Genomic DNA, 16,257 nt, shown 5'->3' on the forward strand with positions numbered 1-16,257 from the left:
GCAGTCTGTCCCTTAGCAGAGCTCGAGTGCTGTTCTGGGAGATCTGCTGCTCTCTTCAGAGCCAGCAGGCAGGAACGTTTAAGTTGTCTGAAGCCATGCCCACAGCCGCCCCTTCCCCCAGGTGCTCTGTCTCAGGGAGATGAGAGTTTGATGTATAAGCCCCTGACTGGGGCTGCTGCCTTTCTTTCAGAGATGCCCTGCCCAGGGAGGAGGAATCTAGAGGGGCAGTCGGCTACAGTGGCTTTGCGGAGCTGTGGTGGGCTCTGCCCAGTCCGCACATCCCTGCGGCTTTGTTTACACTGTGAGGGGAGAACCACCTACTCAAGCCTCAGTAATGGGGGATGCCCCTCCCCCACCGAGCTCAAGCATCCCAGGATGACTTCAGACTGCCGTGCTGGTAGCAAGAATTTCAAGCCAGTGGATCTTAGCTTGCTGGGCTCCTTGGGGATGAGATCCCCTGAGCTAGACCACTTGGCCCCCTGGCTTCAGCCCCCTTTCCAGGGGAGTGAACGGTTCTGTCTTGCTGGTGTTCCAGGAGCCACTGGTGTATGAAAAAACTCCTGCAGCTAGCTTGGTGTCTGCCCAAAAGGCCGCCTAGTTTTGTGCTTAAAACCCCGGGCCCTGGTGGTGTAGGCACCCAAGGGAATCTTCTGGTCTGCAGGTTGCGAAGACCGTGGGAAAAGCATAGTATCTGGGCTGGAACGCACCATTCCTCGTGGGACAGTCCCTCACGGCTTCCCTTGGCTAGGGGAGGGAGTTCCCCAACCCTTTGTGCTTCTTGGGTGAGGCGACACCCCACCTGGCTTCTGCTTGCCCTCCGTGGGATGCACCCACTGTCTAACCAATCCCAGTGAGACGACCCGGGTACCCCAGTTGGAAATGCAGAAATCACCTGCCTTCTGCATTGATCCCATTGGGAGCTGCAGACCGGAGCTGTTCCTATTTGGCCATCTTGCCAGCTTGTGGAAGATTTAAAAACTATTTTTTAATTGTGGAAAGTAACATATTGAAAAGCATATAAACATGATTTATACTTTGGTGAGTCATTAAAATGTGAATACATAGTCACTGCCACGCAGGTCAGGAAATAGAATATTGCCAGCATCTTGGTGCCATTCACGCACACCTTCCCAATAGCACATCTTCCTTTCCTCTAAAGCAGGGGTCTCCAAGCCCCAGGCCACAGATGGGTACCAGGCTGTACAGCAGGAGGTAAGTAGGAGGCCAGTGAGCATGCCTGGCTGAGCTCCGCTCCCCGTCAGATCAGTGGCAGCGTTCGAGTCTCACAGGGGCGTGAATCCTTGTGTGCACCGCACGTGCGGGATCTAGATTGCACGCTCCGTGTGAGAGTATGACCCGTCAGATCAGTGGCGGCGTTCGGTTCTCACAGGCGTGAATCCTCGTGTGCACTGCACGTGCGGGGTCTAGATTGCACGCTCCGTGTGAGAGTATGACCCGTCAGATCAGTGGCGGCGTTCGGTTCTCACAGGCGTGAATCCTCGTGTGCACTGCACGTGCGGGGTCTAGATTGCACGCTCCGTGTGAGAGCGTGACTGATGCCTGAGGGTCTGGGGTGGAACAGTTTCTCATCCCAAAAACACATCCCTGCCCTCCCTGCCCCGCCCCGGTCCGTGAACAAATTGTCTTCCACAACGGGAGATGGGTGCACCAGAATCTCGCAAGTCACCGCTAAAGAACTTACCATGTAACCAAATACCACCTGTTCCCCAAAAACCTATGGGAATAAAAAATTTTTTAAAAGAGAACTATATGAAGCAGTAATTACTGAGAATATTCCAAGTTAATGTCAGACGGCATACCACAAATACAGGAAGCTTTCTTATTTTGAACGAAGCCAGAAGAAAAATGCACCTTACCTGTAGAGGGGCAGAACATTCAACTTCTCCTCAGAAACCATGGAAGGAAGAAGAGAGGGGAGTGAAATATTTAAAAATACTGGTTTAAAATGCTGAGAGAAACACCTTACCTCATTAAGAACATGTACTCAGATACCTCTAGGGATCTACACTAAGAGAGTCTTTGGATGACTGAGTTCCACCTGTCAAGACTCAGCTTCCCAGCAGGGTTGGATTTGACCAACAGGTGTGATCATCCCACATGTGGCTGATGGCACAAGGTGCTTTGATTAACCAGATGCTGGCGGCAGCCGCCACCGCCCCTCCCTGGTCGTCACAACCATAGCACCATGTTTTCACCCCCCAGCCCCAGAGGCTGTGGAGCAGCATATTGAGGATCACTGCACTCCGTGATTCCTAAAGCTGTTTCCATTTAAAACAATCAGATACATTTCTATTGCTGAGCAAAGGTTGTTTGCATTTTTTTGTTGAGACAGTCTGGCTCTCTCACACAGGCTGGAGTGCGGACTGCAGTGGTGTTATCCCGGCTCACAGAGGCCTTGAACTCCTGGGTCCAAGCGACCCTCCTGCTTCAGCCTCTAGAGTAGCTAGGACTGTAGGCACCTGCCATCATGCATGGCTAATTTAAAAAATTTCTTTTTTGTAGGGGTGGGGTCTTGGTTTGTTGCCCAGGCTGGTCTCAAACTCCTCGCCTCAAGTGGTGCTCCTGCCACTGCCTGCCAAAGTGCTGGGATTACAGGCATGAGCCACTTTCCAGGCCTGCAGTTTTATTTGAATAAAATGTTTGTCTCTTTTATCAAAAAGTTCTTCATTTTACTGGGTTCCCAAATATCTAAACTGATCTGCATGTAGTAACACATGAAATATTTAAGAAATTCATCAGTTTGTTTCTGCAGTTTCTTTCTTTCTTTCTTCTTTTTTTTTTTTAATCAGTCTCACTCTGTCTCCCAGGCTGGAGTGCAGTGGTGCAATCTTGGCTCATTGCGACCTCCGCCTCCGGGGTTCAGGTGTTCCTCCTGCCTCTGCCTCCCAAGTGGCTGGGATTACAGGCTCCTGCCACCACGCGCAGCTAATTTTTGTTGTTTTCAGTAGAGACGGGGTTTCACCATGTTGGCCAGGCTGGTCTCAAAACTCTTGACCTCAGGGATCCACCCACCTCGGCCTCCCAAAGTGCTGGGATTACAGGCGTGAGCCACCATGCCCCGCCTCTTCAGTTTATTTCCTTAAGGACACAAACTTTAGAGCCAGACCCTGGATTCATATTCCACAATCATAGCTCTGCTGTTTACTAGCAGTTATTTCCTTTCAGTTTTTTACATAATCTTACTTTGAGCAATTATGTAATCTCTTGGGGCCTCTGTAAAATGGAGATGATAATAGTACCCATTTCACAGTGTTGCTGTAATGATTAAATCAGTATGAATAAAGCATTTAGTATACTGCCAAGAGCATCGTATAAATGTATCCAAGTATAAACTATTATTATGTTTATAAAATGAGATATTACTAATTAAATTTCACACAGGCAACATAAAAATACTTTAAAATTTTTTTTGGTGGGGAATTACCTTTTAAAAATTAAATTACTGGCTGGGCAGAGTGGCTCATGCCTGTAATCCCAGCACTTTGGGAGGCTGAGGCAGGCGGATCACTTGAGGTCAGGAGGTCGAGATCAGCCTAGCCAACATGGTGAAACCCCGTCTCTACTAAAAATACAAAAATTAGTCGGGCGTGGTTGTATGTGCCTGTAATCACAGCTATTTGGGAGGCTGAGGCAGGAGAATCACTTGAACCCGGGAGGTGGAGGTTACAGTGAGCCAACAGCGCACGACTGCACTCCAGCCTGGGAGATAGAGTGCGATTTTGTCTAGAAAAATAATAACCTGAAAATAAAATTAAATCACTTCATCTGGAGAAGCATTTTGCTGTGGCGTCTAACTTAGAACTGTACTGTGAGGAATACCGGTGAATTATTCGTTCCTTAATTCCGTGTTTTTTGAGTGTTTGCCAGGCGTGTGCTGCATTCTAGGAAGACAGGGAATTTACACAGCAGTAGAGGAAGCGGTAACTAAGGGAACGAATAAAGCCCAGGATAGTTACCCGGAATCTGCAGAAAGGCCTGGGAGGATTTGTGGTGTGCATGAAGCAGATGAGAGGCCTGGGCTGGACCGTGGTGACCGGGGGAGAGGGAGCGCAGATGAGAGGCCTGGGCTGGACCGTGGTGACCGGGGGAGAGGGAGCGCAGATGAGAGGCCTGGGCTGGACCGTGGTGACCGGGGAGAGGGAGCGCAGATGAGAGGCCTGGGCTGGACCGTGGTGACCGGGGGAGAGGGAGCGCAGATGAGAGGCCTGGGCTGGACCGTGGTGACCGGGGGAGAGGGAGCGCAGATGAGAGGCCTGGCCTGGACCGTGGTGACTGGGGAGAGGGAGCGCAGATGAGAGGCCTGGGCTGGACCGTGGTGACCGGGGAGAGGGAGCGCAGATGAGAGGCCTGGGCTGGACCGTGGTGACCGGGGAGAGGGAGCGCAGATGAGAGGCCTGGGCTGGACCGTGGTGACCGGGGAGAGGAAACAAGGGCTGTCGGAGAGGGTGCTGGAGCCATGTTTTGCAGGGTCAGGACTCCAAGCAGCTGGGAGTATCTACGGGGAGTTTAAATTTCTTTTCAAGGAAGCTGTGACGAGAGGTTTTCCCCAGGGGAGTGTGCTGGTCTCATTTACATTTGCTGCAGTGTTTTCTGTCTGCTGCATCGAGAGTGAACTGGAGAGGGGCGGGCCCAGCCCGGCAGCAGACGGTGCAGCACTCCAGGGCTAGGCGGAGGGCGGCAGCGAGGCGGGAGGAAGTGCACGCAGTCAAGTCAGATCACACACATTTATTTTGGCGATGGACTTGACAGGTGGTGGTGAGGGCTTGGATGAGGAAGACAATGAGGAGGCATGGACGTTACCTAGATTTTTGGCTAAGTACCATTTTGACAATATGCATATATTCGCTCTATTATTAAACTTCCTTTTCATTTTGACATGATCCTTCTCAAAACTGTAAAGGTTCTAGTGTATGTGCTGCCCAAGTGAACATGAAAACCGCACATTTTTTAGGTATTTTAAAACTTTCCCAATCTAGATTTTTTTGCACTGCAGCCAAATTGTACAGTCGTTTCAGATTTCTTCTTGTTTTCTTGTTTAGTAATGGGAACCGCCTTTGTTGATATTTTGGGTATTTAATTGGGAGCATTTTACCTGTTAATTATGGCTGTTGAGGATTTAAACTCACTTTGTTTACCACCAGTCTTTTGAAGTTAGATTGCTGAGTATCCTGCCTGCCTGGGGAGTGTCAGAGCCTGGGAAGGCCTGCAGCTGTTGAGAGGCAGCTTTCCCTCCTCTGCGATTCCTGCTTCCGGCTTCTGTGGGCGATGAAGGGGTGTGGGATGGGAGGGGCACCTGGAGCTGCTGAGCCAGCTCCACCTGAGGCTCACTGTGTAACTTCATTGTTCTTTTCATCATGGCCTTCAGGGGTAGGAAGTCAGGCTTATGAGATGTTATCTGCTGTGGCTTAGGACTGGTATACCTCTTCAGTAAGTGGAATTTATTATTACTTTACTAAAATATGGCTTCTTCGTGTGAATGAAGTGAGATCAAGCATATAAAGCAATCTGAAAAGATTGCTTAAATTGTTGCATGTGGAATCAATTATTTTACTTTTTTCTAAGAAATGAAGAGAAACTGGGGAAAAAATTCGTTAGACAGTAATGCATAGAGATTTTTTACACCTAAATGAGAAGCCAGAAATTCATATAAAACATAAGAACTTCAAAAAGATTTCTTAGGCACAGAGTATTATTAAACACTCATGGATGTTTTTGATTTCCTATTACATTAAAATACTCAAATCAACTTCATATTCAGAACATTTAAAAATAGCTCAATCTTAAAAAGAAGATATAAAGTATTATCAGCTGTGCTTTTTATGCGTAATTAGCATGTTGTGCCTGTGGAGGTGTAATGACTTCTAGCCTAATGATAGTATCATGATTAAAAGTTGAGATGGTAAAACGTGGAGCTCCAGCTGGGCGACACATTTGGTGACAGTTCAGAGATGACTCCAAAATAGGAGCCGTGCTATGTTAGTTCTTCGTAATCCCCCCTTCACCCATCAGTGAGTCGTGAAGGCTCTGATAAAAGAGCCTTTTAGAAATGCTTCCATTTGTTCCCTTTCTTACAGATTTAATGTGTGCCCAACATTTCCTTCAGTGCTGGACAGACTGCTGTGAAGGGACATCACCTTTTCCCTTTTTCCAAGATGGCTCAAGATTCAGTAGATCTTTCTTGTGATTATCAGTTTTGGATGCAGAAGCTTTCTGTGTGGGATCAGGCTTCCACTTTGGAAACCCAGCAAGACACCTGTGTTCACCTGGCTCGGTTCCAGGAGTTCCTGAGGAAGATGTATGAAGCCTTGAAAGAGATGGTAAGTAGTGGACCAAAATAATGGAATTATTTTCTGACTTCAGGGACTCTGCCACATTTCACCAAGACAGAATGCCACCCGGAGTCAGGACTTGTGGTGGTGAGTGAAGTGCCAATGGATTAGGAAGACAGATTACTCAAGAGCTGGTTTCCTAGTCTCCGATTTATTATATTATTAAAATTTCTTCTTGAGTAGCTGTATTGTCACATGAGTCTTCCTGACCAAGCAAGTTGTTTTTAAATAATCAAGATTTCATGCTTGTTGTCAAGTAGTAAATGGGATTCTTTTAAAGGCCTTCGTGTCCCTTGAATCCTGGAGAATTTGCTACATGCTTAACCTTTCCTCAACCCTCTTCTCAAGTGGGCTGTCCTAAGAGATGATAAATATTACGATCTCTTCTTATAAATGTAATACTTTTTAGAAATATTAAGATTTTGAGTATCTTTACTATTATATAATTTATTGTTTTCAAAATTTACTATATTTTCATTTTGATGTTGTTTTTTTATGATAGATATTTTTATGATTTAGCACGTTTATATATTATGAGCTAGTATTTTGTATTTAATTTCAAAATGAAAAGCAAAATTGTCACTTAACAAAGTGTCCTTGTATTAAGCTTTTCTTCCCGGAATCAGAGAGTAAGTAGGAAATTTGAAGAATAATTTGTATTGATAGTATGAGTTCATACGTTTTTAGAAACTATAAGGAAAGATACAGTCTGTGTGAACAACCAATGCTAATTTAAAAAAATTTTTTTAATGAGACATATGGAACTTGACCTTTCTGTGGTCCCAGAACGTCTGGGACCAGCCTTGACGCTGGGACACGTGTGGGACGTGTTGCCGCAGGAGCGGAAAGTGCCTGTCGTGTCAGCTTGCTTGCATCTTATCCTATCCTAGTTTGCTTTTATTTCTGAGCTTTTATGAAAGGTAACAAGTGGAAAAAGGTCCAGTTGTACAATAGCGTGTGTGTGTGTTTTTAAATCTATTTGGTTGATCCTTTTTCTGTTTCAGGGTTTAGATTGTTACAGCCTAAGTATGATGTCATTTGCCATACAGTTATCAAAATAGTAATAAACAGAGATATATACATTTATGCTTTGGGTGCTTTTATTTCTTTTTACAAGTTCCAGATTCTCGTCCCTTTAAACCTTCTTCTTTGAAATAGTCTTACTGGAGCTGAGTTCGTAACCTCTCTTATGTTAGAATGAAAAACCAGGATAAAGATATGGGATTATATATCACCAATAATTTGTTTTCAATTCTTAAGCAGTCTTTGTTATTTTTAAATAAAGAAGCCTTTATTGGCTATTAAGTATGAGTAGAATTAATTTTGCAACACAATTGATTTTACCTATGTCATACATCTTAGTTTGGTGACCTCGTTTAAGGATGAAGTAAGGTGGGTGGTTGCTTTTTAAACTTTATTTGAATTACTTACCTAAAGATCTTCTCTAATCCTTTTTTGCTTACTTTTAAAAATGGTATACTAAACAAGAAGCATTCAAGCTCCCTCAACCTGTAATGTCAGTTCAGTCTTTCTGAGTTGAATAATGCCTTTACTGACCAAAATTTATTTTTCTTTCACAGGATTCTAATACAATCTTTGAAAGATTCCCCACAATTGATCAACTGTTGGCAAAAGCTTGTTGGAATCCTTTTATTTTAGCATACGGTAAGAATCCAAAACGTGTTCTCTCAAAATATAATCTTTGCATTGTTTCACAGAGGCTTACATTATGAACCTTTCTCCTATTTTTTTTTTTTATGGAACAACTTATCAAATGTATTCATTGTTTCATTACAAAGATGGCTTCCTACACTGTTGTCCAGGTATGTGTGTGTAGGTTTGTATGGATACACACACACACACGCATGCACGCACCCATGTAGATCTTCAGGAAAATAGAGCTCTTTGTATTAGAGGACAGCAACTCCTAGATGATTTAAATATCTGTTTTTGCCTGTAATCATAACTTCATTTTAAATTCAATATAAAATAGCTATACTAATGATACTGAGTTAATTTTGTTTCACGGTTTCATAACTCACACACTGTTTCCGTGTTGTAAAGTCATTCTTGAGAGTCTGAATCCTGCTGTGACTTTGCCTTTGATGTTGGCCCCTGTGACTTTATTTAAGGGTGCCATTTTGGTTTTATCCAAGGTGGAGATGAATGTGGGGGCACTTTGGGGAGGTATTCCTTCATCGAGCTCCTGTCTGCTGTCCATCTCATTTCCTGTTTCATCTTCCACAACTATACCTCATGGTGGTAGCCGGGTCCTGTTACTAACAGTGCCTGAAGGCACTTTGTGGCAGGATTCCTTTCACACTCATTCTCCTTTGAAATAGCCTTACTGTGCTGAGGTAGGAGCTGCTGGGAGTGTCTCCATGGCCTCCAGCGTCTCCCTGTGATCCACTTACTTCACTGTCTGATGCCCTGGAAGACAGCACGACTCTCAAGAGCAGGAACCATGGTTTTAGTTCTTTGTCATCCTAGGGCCTCCCAAGGAGCATGGCTGAGGTTTGCTTTAGATTGACTGTATTATTAGCTAATGTAATATTTACTTTTAAGATTTTTTAAAGTCAAAGACTAATTGCATAATGTAATGACATTAGAACCCAAAATAAAATGCATATTCCCCTTTGATGTTGTAAAGAATCCTATAGTTTCCCATTTCTAGGCTGTCGTAGTCATTATTGGAAGAGATGTGAACTAGGCGGGAAAGGAACAACATGTGTGTTTAGCCCTGTGAGCAGGCGTGCATGGACGCCCACACACTCAGCCTCCCTCATTCTGCCCCACCCTCGTATGTCCATCCTCCTTGCCACTTACACCTCTTTCCCCAACCCCTAAACTTCTTCAAGTTCTTGATTCAAAATGGCAGAACTAGTGAGGCAGCAGTGTGTTTGCCCATCAGGGCCACGCTTACCTGTCCTTGGTTTATCTATTGCAGTTAGGTCAGTGTTTCTCTAACATCTTTGACCAGAAATACATTATGTATATGTGTACGTGTGTATATGCATATGGATATGCACACACACGCACACACACACACAGTGAAACACATCTCATGAAAGAATACATACAATAGCACCCCCCCTTGACTTTCCACAGTTTCAGTTACAGTATAGTACAATAAGATATTTTGAGAGAAATGGAGAGATCACATTTACGTAACTTTTTTTTTTTTTGAGAGACAGAGTTTAGCTCTTGTCACCCAGGCTGGAGTGCAGTGGCGCCATCTTGGCTCACTGCAACCTCCACCTCCTGGGTTCAAGCAATTCTCCTGCCTCAGCCTCCCAAGTAGCTGGGATTACAGGCGCCTGCCACCACACCCAGCTGATTTTTGCATTTTTAACAGAGATGGGGTTTCACCATGTTGGCCAGGCTGGTCTTGAACTCCTGACCTCAGACGATTCTCCTGCCTCGGCCTCCCAAAGTGTCGGGATTACAGGTGTGAGCCACCGCGCCTGGCCTAAGGGTTTAACAAGGACAACAATATGATAAATCAACTGTAACAATACAGTGTAGTACATAACTTTTATTCCACTATGTAGTTTCAGTTGATTTATTGCATTGTTGTCCTTGTTAATCCCTTACTGTGCCTAGTTTATAAGTTAAACTTTATCATAGGTATGTGTGTGTAGGAAATAAAACACTGTATTTAAGGTTTGGTACTGTTCTCAGTTTCAGACATCCCTGAGGGTCTTGGAACATTTCCCCCATTGATAAAGGGGGACTACTGTATTATTATTCTGTACAGTCCATATTCACTATATGAGTGGTGTTCATGACCCGATACTGATTTCATAACCCTTGATGCTTCTTGACCAAAAGTTTGAAGAACATTGATCTAGGCCAATATTGATGGCAGGAAAAAGGAAAAGAAATTGTTGAATGACCTTCATTTAAAAGCAGTACCCATTGTTAGGGGCTTCATGGATTTATTAACTGCTTTTTAGAAGGAAAGAAATTCTACGTCCTTTTGACGTACATGGTGGATGTAATACGTCCTCAAGTCAGAAATGTGAGAAACACGGGGAGGTTTATGATGTAGTGTGAGAGGCATTGCTCACTTTGAGCTGGGCACTGTTCTCTGTGGATTACATAATGGACCTAATTAATTCTTGATGACAGTGTTGCAGGGTAGATAATTATGGATTAGAGTCAGTGAGTCGCTTTCCCTAGAATACAACACTAAGAAGAGCCAGAACTCCACTCCTCATGTGACTTTAAAGTCCACCTTGCTGTAATGTTCTGTCCCTGTTGGATCACATCTTGTGATTGAAGTGTTCCAGTCTTGGCATTCCCACTAGCTAGCTTCACTTGCACATACATATTCATTCAGTACGTGTTTACCAATTATTATTATTATTTTTTTGGAGACGAAGTCTTGCCCTGTTGCCCAGGCTGGAGTGCAGTGCCGTGGTCTCGGCTCACTGCAACCTCCGCCTCCCGGGTTCAAGGGATTCTCCTGCCTCAGCCTCCTGACTAGCTGGGACTACAGGCATGCACCACCACATCCAGCTAATTTTTTGTATTTTTAGTAGAGACGGTGTTTCACTATGTTAGCCAGGATGGTCTCGATCTCCTGACCTCATGATCCGCCCACCTCGGCCTCCCAAAGTGCTGGGATTACACCACACCCAGCCTATAAAGTGTTTCTGTGTGTGTGTGCCAGCCCTTAGGAAAACGCGGCTCATCGTCTCTGCCCATTGGGAGCTTCCAGTCAGGGAAAAAGAGATACTTAAGCAGGTCAGCCTGGCTCAGTGTAACAGTTCTCTGATGGGAGTAGCAGCTGCTGAGAGGAAAGGAGGGTTTCTCAGGAGAGACCCTGCTGGGGCAGACTTGCAGATGTGATTCTCTAAGACAGGGCAACTGAACTTGTGGGGTCTCGTATTTCTTTGTAAAAGTGGGAGTTCAGACTGATTTATCCTGGTGTCCTTGAACTCGTATTTATGATCTTTCCTTAGCACCTTATCTGCATTACCTTGGCCCCTCCGACAACCAGAAACAAATTCTCCGTCCCTTTCTGTCTCAACGCTTGTGTTACCTTTTGAACTGCTCTTAAATTTCAGTTTCCTATTGAGGTGTGCCCTGGCTCTGAGCTCACAAAGGTGGCTGAACAGCACGAAACCCCGTGAGCAGTCAGATGTTGCATGTGTTGGACCTATTGTTTCACTGGTTGCCTGGAAGGGATCTTTTCTTATGGTTTTATAATATCAAAATTGCTTTTCTTTTTTGTTTTTTGAGATGGAGTCTTGCTCTGTTGCCCAGGCTGGAGTGCAGGGCATGATCTCGGCTCACTGCAACCTCCGCCTCCCAGGTTCACGCCATTCTCCTGCCTCAGCCTCCCAAGTAGCTGGGACTACAGGCGCGTGCCACCACGCCCGGCTAATTTTTGTGTGTGTGTGTTTTTAGTAGAGACGGGGTTTCACTGTGTTGGCCAGGATAGTCTCAATCTCCTGACCTCGTGATCCGCCCGCCTTGGCCTCCCAAAGTGCTGGGATTACAGGCGTGAGTCACCATGCCCAGCCCAAAATTGCTTTTTAATTATAGTAAAAGCAAACTGTTTTCATCATGGAAAAAAGTAAGTAATACGTAGTGTTCATGGAGAACAGGATCAGAAAAGGGTAATAAGGAAGGAGGGAAGAGTTGGAAATGAAAAGATACTGAAAAGAGAAGAGAAGAAATTGATAATAATGGAAAGTTAGAGAATACCTTTTTATTTGGTGATGTCCTCAGTGTAAAAATACTGCCTTCACCTTCTGAAATTCTGGTCCATTGCTTCTAACTCTGCCCTCGTGATTAAGCATGACAGCTGTTACCTCTCTTCTTCACTATTCGCTCTCTATTTCTGTATAACAAATTTCCGCCAAACTTAGCAGCTTAAAACAGTAAATATTTATTGTCTTAAACATTTGCTGCCTTCATACTTTATAGAATTAAAGTTTAAAGAATTGCATTAGCTTTTATGTGGAATTTCAATTCTAGATATCAAAAAGTAAAATATAAGGTGGCAAGTGTATGTTGTTATCTTCCTTTCCTTTCCACTCATTTGTAGAATCCAAATTTACACTAAGATGGACTGTCAGCGACTGTCCCTGCAATGAATCCAAGGCAGTTTCCCATCTCACTTAACATGCCTTGTGGGATGCTCCAGCCTGAGTTCAAGGCCTCTAGGGTGGAGTCTGACAGATGCCAGCCCCTGGAGTGAGTGCTGGTGGCACTCGTGAATAGCAGTCTGGGGCTCATGTTCGTAAATTGCCTAAGCAAAGCCGTAAGCTCATTAGCATTTCGGTGCGTGGACTCTGGGCGCGGAAAGTCGCCCCCTAGAGGTTGGGTGGAAGTTTCTCTGGCTCCTTCTCTTTTTTTATTTTTTGGGAGAAAAATAAAAAATAATAAACTGTTTGAAGTAAGTTTGTGTAATCACTCCACACCTGGGGAAACTCCCAGTTTTGGGTATTCTTTTAGATTTAAGCTTCATAAACTGACATTTCCTTTCTTTTTTTCCTTTTTTTTTTCGGTGGTGAGTGGTGTTTGGAAATGATCCCCACCAGATTACATTCTTTTTAACAGCCTGCTGCATGTGTAAGGATGTCATTGGGTGCATCTGTCACACTTGCTACATGAAGCTAGGTAGAATTTCTTCTAATATTTAAACTATGGGAAGCATAACAGTCACATTTTTAATTAGTGGCGTTGGTTCAGCCTGAAGAATCATAGGATCTTTAGTGGTTAAATTATACGACTCTTGAAATGAACTGATCTCAGGCAAGCCAGTGCTTTATAATACTTTATTTGAACTCATAAAAACTAGGGGAAAAAAATGAATGGCCTCAGAATAACCCCTGATAAAGTTTTTTCAGAGATGTTAGTTATTGGAAAAGCTTAAGCTATGTATGTTCACGGGAAAAAATGAGTTTAAAAATTACTGTTAGCAATCTTTAGTTTGTGGATAAAAATACAGAAGTCGCTTACTAGAGTTGGTATTGTTCTTATTTCTTTGTTAATGGAGTCCTTAGAAATGCTGGGTTTTGGCCAGGCACGGTGGCTCATGCCTGTAATCCCAGCACTTTGGGAGGCCATGGCAGGAGGATCAGTTGAACTCAGGAGTTGGAGACCAGCCTGGGCAACATGGTGAGATCCCTTCTCTACAAAAAATACAAAAATTAGCCAGGTGTGTGGCACGCACCTGTGGTCCCAGCTACTCAGGAGGCTGAGGTGGGAGAATGGCTTGAGGCTGGGAAGTGGATGTTTCACTGAGCTGAGATCATGCCACTGCACTCCAGCCTGGGTGACAGAGCGAGACCGTGTCTCAGAAAAAAGAGAAAGCTTGGGTTTATCAGATTGCAGAAGATGAGGTGGTAGAGAGGACTGATTCCGGGCACCGGGTGTCTTGGCCTCACCTCCATGGCCTTGTAAAGTCTGAAGTTGCTTTGCCCTAGCTCGGGTACTGACATCTTCAGTTTCTAGGCCTCGTTTTTGTTTCTTAATTGTGTTATACAATCTTCACTGGAATAGACTCAGTCACCACAAGAGGAAAAAGAAAGTGGTTCATCAAGTGGATGTTTCTGCAGAATGTAAGATTTCAAAGTTCAGATTTGTATTGCATGTTTGGTAAAGTTTTGTGTTTTAAAGAATTTACATTTTAGAGTAAAGAAGCATGTAAGAGACTTCTATTTTATCCAAACACTTGGTACTAAAAATATTTTTTAAAGCAATCCTTTTTATTAAATTTATTTTTAACAAGTGAAGATATTTTGGCAAATTAGAAAATTAAAAGATTAAATCAGAAATATTGGCTACTCACTGCCTGTAACCATTAAGTTGCCTTAGAAAGGTCGAAATTACTAACCGCTGGAAATGTGAAAACCTGATCATGAGGAAAGCCCAGTTCTCCGAGTTCTTTCCGTGTTTCTCATTTGGCTTTAAAAATTGCTACTGTTACAGAAAGGAAATTGACCACACAAGAGTTAAGTGATCCCAAGGCCACAAGAAGGAAAACACTCCACAAAGTTAAGCTTAGGGAATTCTGAAGGACAGCTAGGAGAGCGAAGATAGAGTGAGGGAAAATATTCCTGTCAGCAGAAAGAGAGTGTGCGAAGTGTGGTGGTGAGAAAGCAAACGTTACGTTCGGGGATACTTGTACTGTGAACGTAGTAGTTTGAGATTTTCCTAAATATAATGTTTCAAATATTTTTATATTGATTATTTTTTCTGCTTAATAAAACTTACTCATTAAGTTTTCCTTTTTGTAGATGAAAGCCAAAAAATTCTAATATGGTGCTTATGTTGTCTAATTAACAAAGAACCACAGAATTCTAGACAATCAAAACTTAACTCCTGGGTACAGGTAAGAGAGTAAATCTTGCTCTGCACTTCTTTGAATTAAATTGATTATTTAAAAGTGCTGCTTAAAAAATTGTTGGGGGGGATCCAGTTCTGTGATGTTTTAGAAACTTTTTCGAACATACCCTTCACTGTTACCTTATCTTGCTGGGTAAAAAGTTTTTCAAGAGATTTCAATTTTGCTCGACTGTGAATTCCAAAAGATACAATTCTTCAGGGTGAAGACCTAATGTTGAGTGGTTTTGAAAAACTTCTTTCAGGTGATTAATGTATTCCGTTTCACTCTAACAACTGCTAGCCTTCAAAAAATTGTTTTTGCCTACCAACCTGGTTTAGATTCCTTTCCACCTGCTTCCCTGCCTCTCTCAAAATCTGTTTTGTAGTAACCTGAAAACTCAGCAGTGCGGCGGGAGCAGCACTCTTTATTTTGTGTCCGGAAGTTGGCACCTGGGCCAGCATGTGCACAGACTAGATCTTGGTGCTGCGTGGCCTCTGCTGCTCACACTTTGCAACTGGCTACCTACTGTGCTAGTCCAGATAGCTGACAGCTTCCTAGATTTCCCTGTCTGCTTCTGCTTTCTCCCGAAGGGCAGGCGTCAGGTGGAGCTGTGGTGAGGCTGGGCTGCAGCTGCCATCATCAGCAGCGCATTGGCTGTTCTTTTCTGTTCCCCACACTGCCTTCTGCAGCAACCCCAGGACTTGCCGGTGCCGGTCAGACTCCACTTAGTGTGCATGTGGTTCAGATTAGCTGCTTAGCATTATGAAATCGTCCAAACAGATGAGTGCATATGGTTTTGTCTGTCAGTCTGACTGGTGAGATTGTTACATTCACTGCTTTTTATGATTTCTTTGTTTTAGACAAAATTGCTAACAGAGATGATGAAGACTATTTATATTTTTCTGTTTGAAAGAATAGAAGGGAGTCAGAGGGATTGGGCAATGGAAGGAAAGAATACAAACTTTAATTGGAAGGAAAATTAATGTAAGGAACTGAAGAAAGGAACGGATAAGTAGAATTAGGGAAGAAAGAATGCGTAACAAGGCCTACGAAACAAAATAACATATTTAGTCCTTAATTGTTTTAATTGCTGCTTTTATTTTAATGCATATTTAGCATATAATTTTGCATTAGATAGCTCATTGAGTCCTGAAGTGGGCCATCTAATGAAGTGTTTTTAGCGTGACTGGGTTAACTTTCTTCATTTAACTCATGACTTTATTAGCCTATTTAAAAATTTCTAGCCTTACATTTTATTCTGTGTTTTCCTTGTTTAATACTCTATCTACTTATTAGTAGGTACTTATTAAGTATAGTTGAGGGAGTTAAAACACTTAATCCGTGCCTTCAGGGAATTCCCAGACTGGTAACAGGTCACTCCAAGGTAACGTGGTTGGGTTATGACTAGAGCTGTGTTTAGGTATGATGGTGACGTAGAGGGGGACACTTACTTTTACGTGGGGGTTTGGAGACATTTCCTGGGGCAGGTGACGTGTTAATTGAATTCTGAAGGACAGCTAGGAGAGCAAGGATATAGTTAGGGAGAATATTCCTGTCAGTATA

The 16,257-nt window shown here is 43.5% G+C and overlaps 1 protein-coding gene across 18 annotated transcripts in view; it reads left to right on the top strand.

Moving 5' to 3' along the window:
- Positions 1 to 16,257, top strand: part of FANCC (FA complementation group C) — a 221,524-nt gene that overhangs the window by 59,739 nt on the left and 145,528 nt on the right. For 12 of the 18 annotated variants that reach the window (XM_028835423.2, XM_077966546.1, XM_077966556.1 and 9 more), the window contains 3 exons: positions 6,096 to 6,338; positions 7,931 to 8,015; positions 14,606 to 14,700. In XM_028835423.2, coding sequence (XP_028691256.2) covers positions 6,174 to 6,338; positions 7,931 to 8,015; positions 14,606 to 14,700 — 345 coding nt within the window. In that variant the 5' untranslated portion in view covers positions 6,096 to 6,173. Of the gene's footprint in view, positions 1 to 4,436; positions 5,449 to 6,095; positions 6,339 to 7,930; positions 8,016 to 14,605; positions 14,701 to 16,257 lie in introns of those variants that run through there. The other 6 variants (XM_077966544.1, XM_077966548.1, XM_077966545.1 and 3 more) reach the window with 3 other exon arrangements.

This window comes from Macaca mulatta, chromosome 15 (genome assembly GCF_049350105.2).
Source record: "Macaca mulatta isolate MMU2019108-1 chromosome 15, T2T-MMU8v2.0, whole genome shotgun sequence".
In the NCBI taxonomy this organism is placed as follows: Eukaryota; Metazoa; Chordata; class Mammalia; order Primates; family Cercopithecidae; genus Macaca; species Macaca mulatta.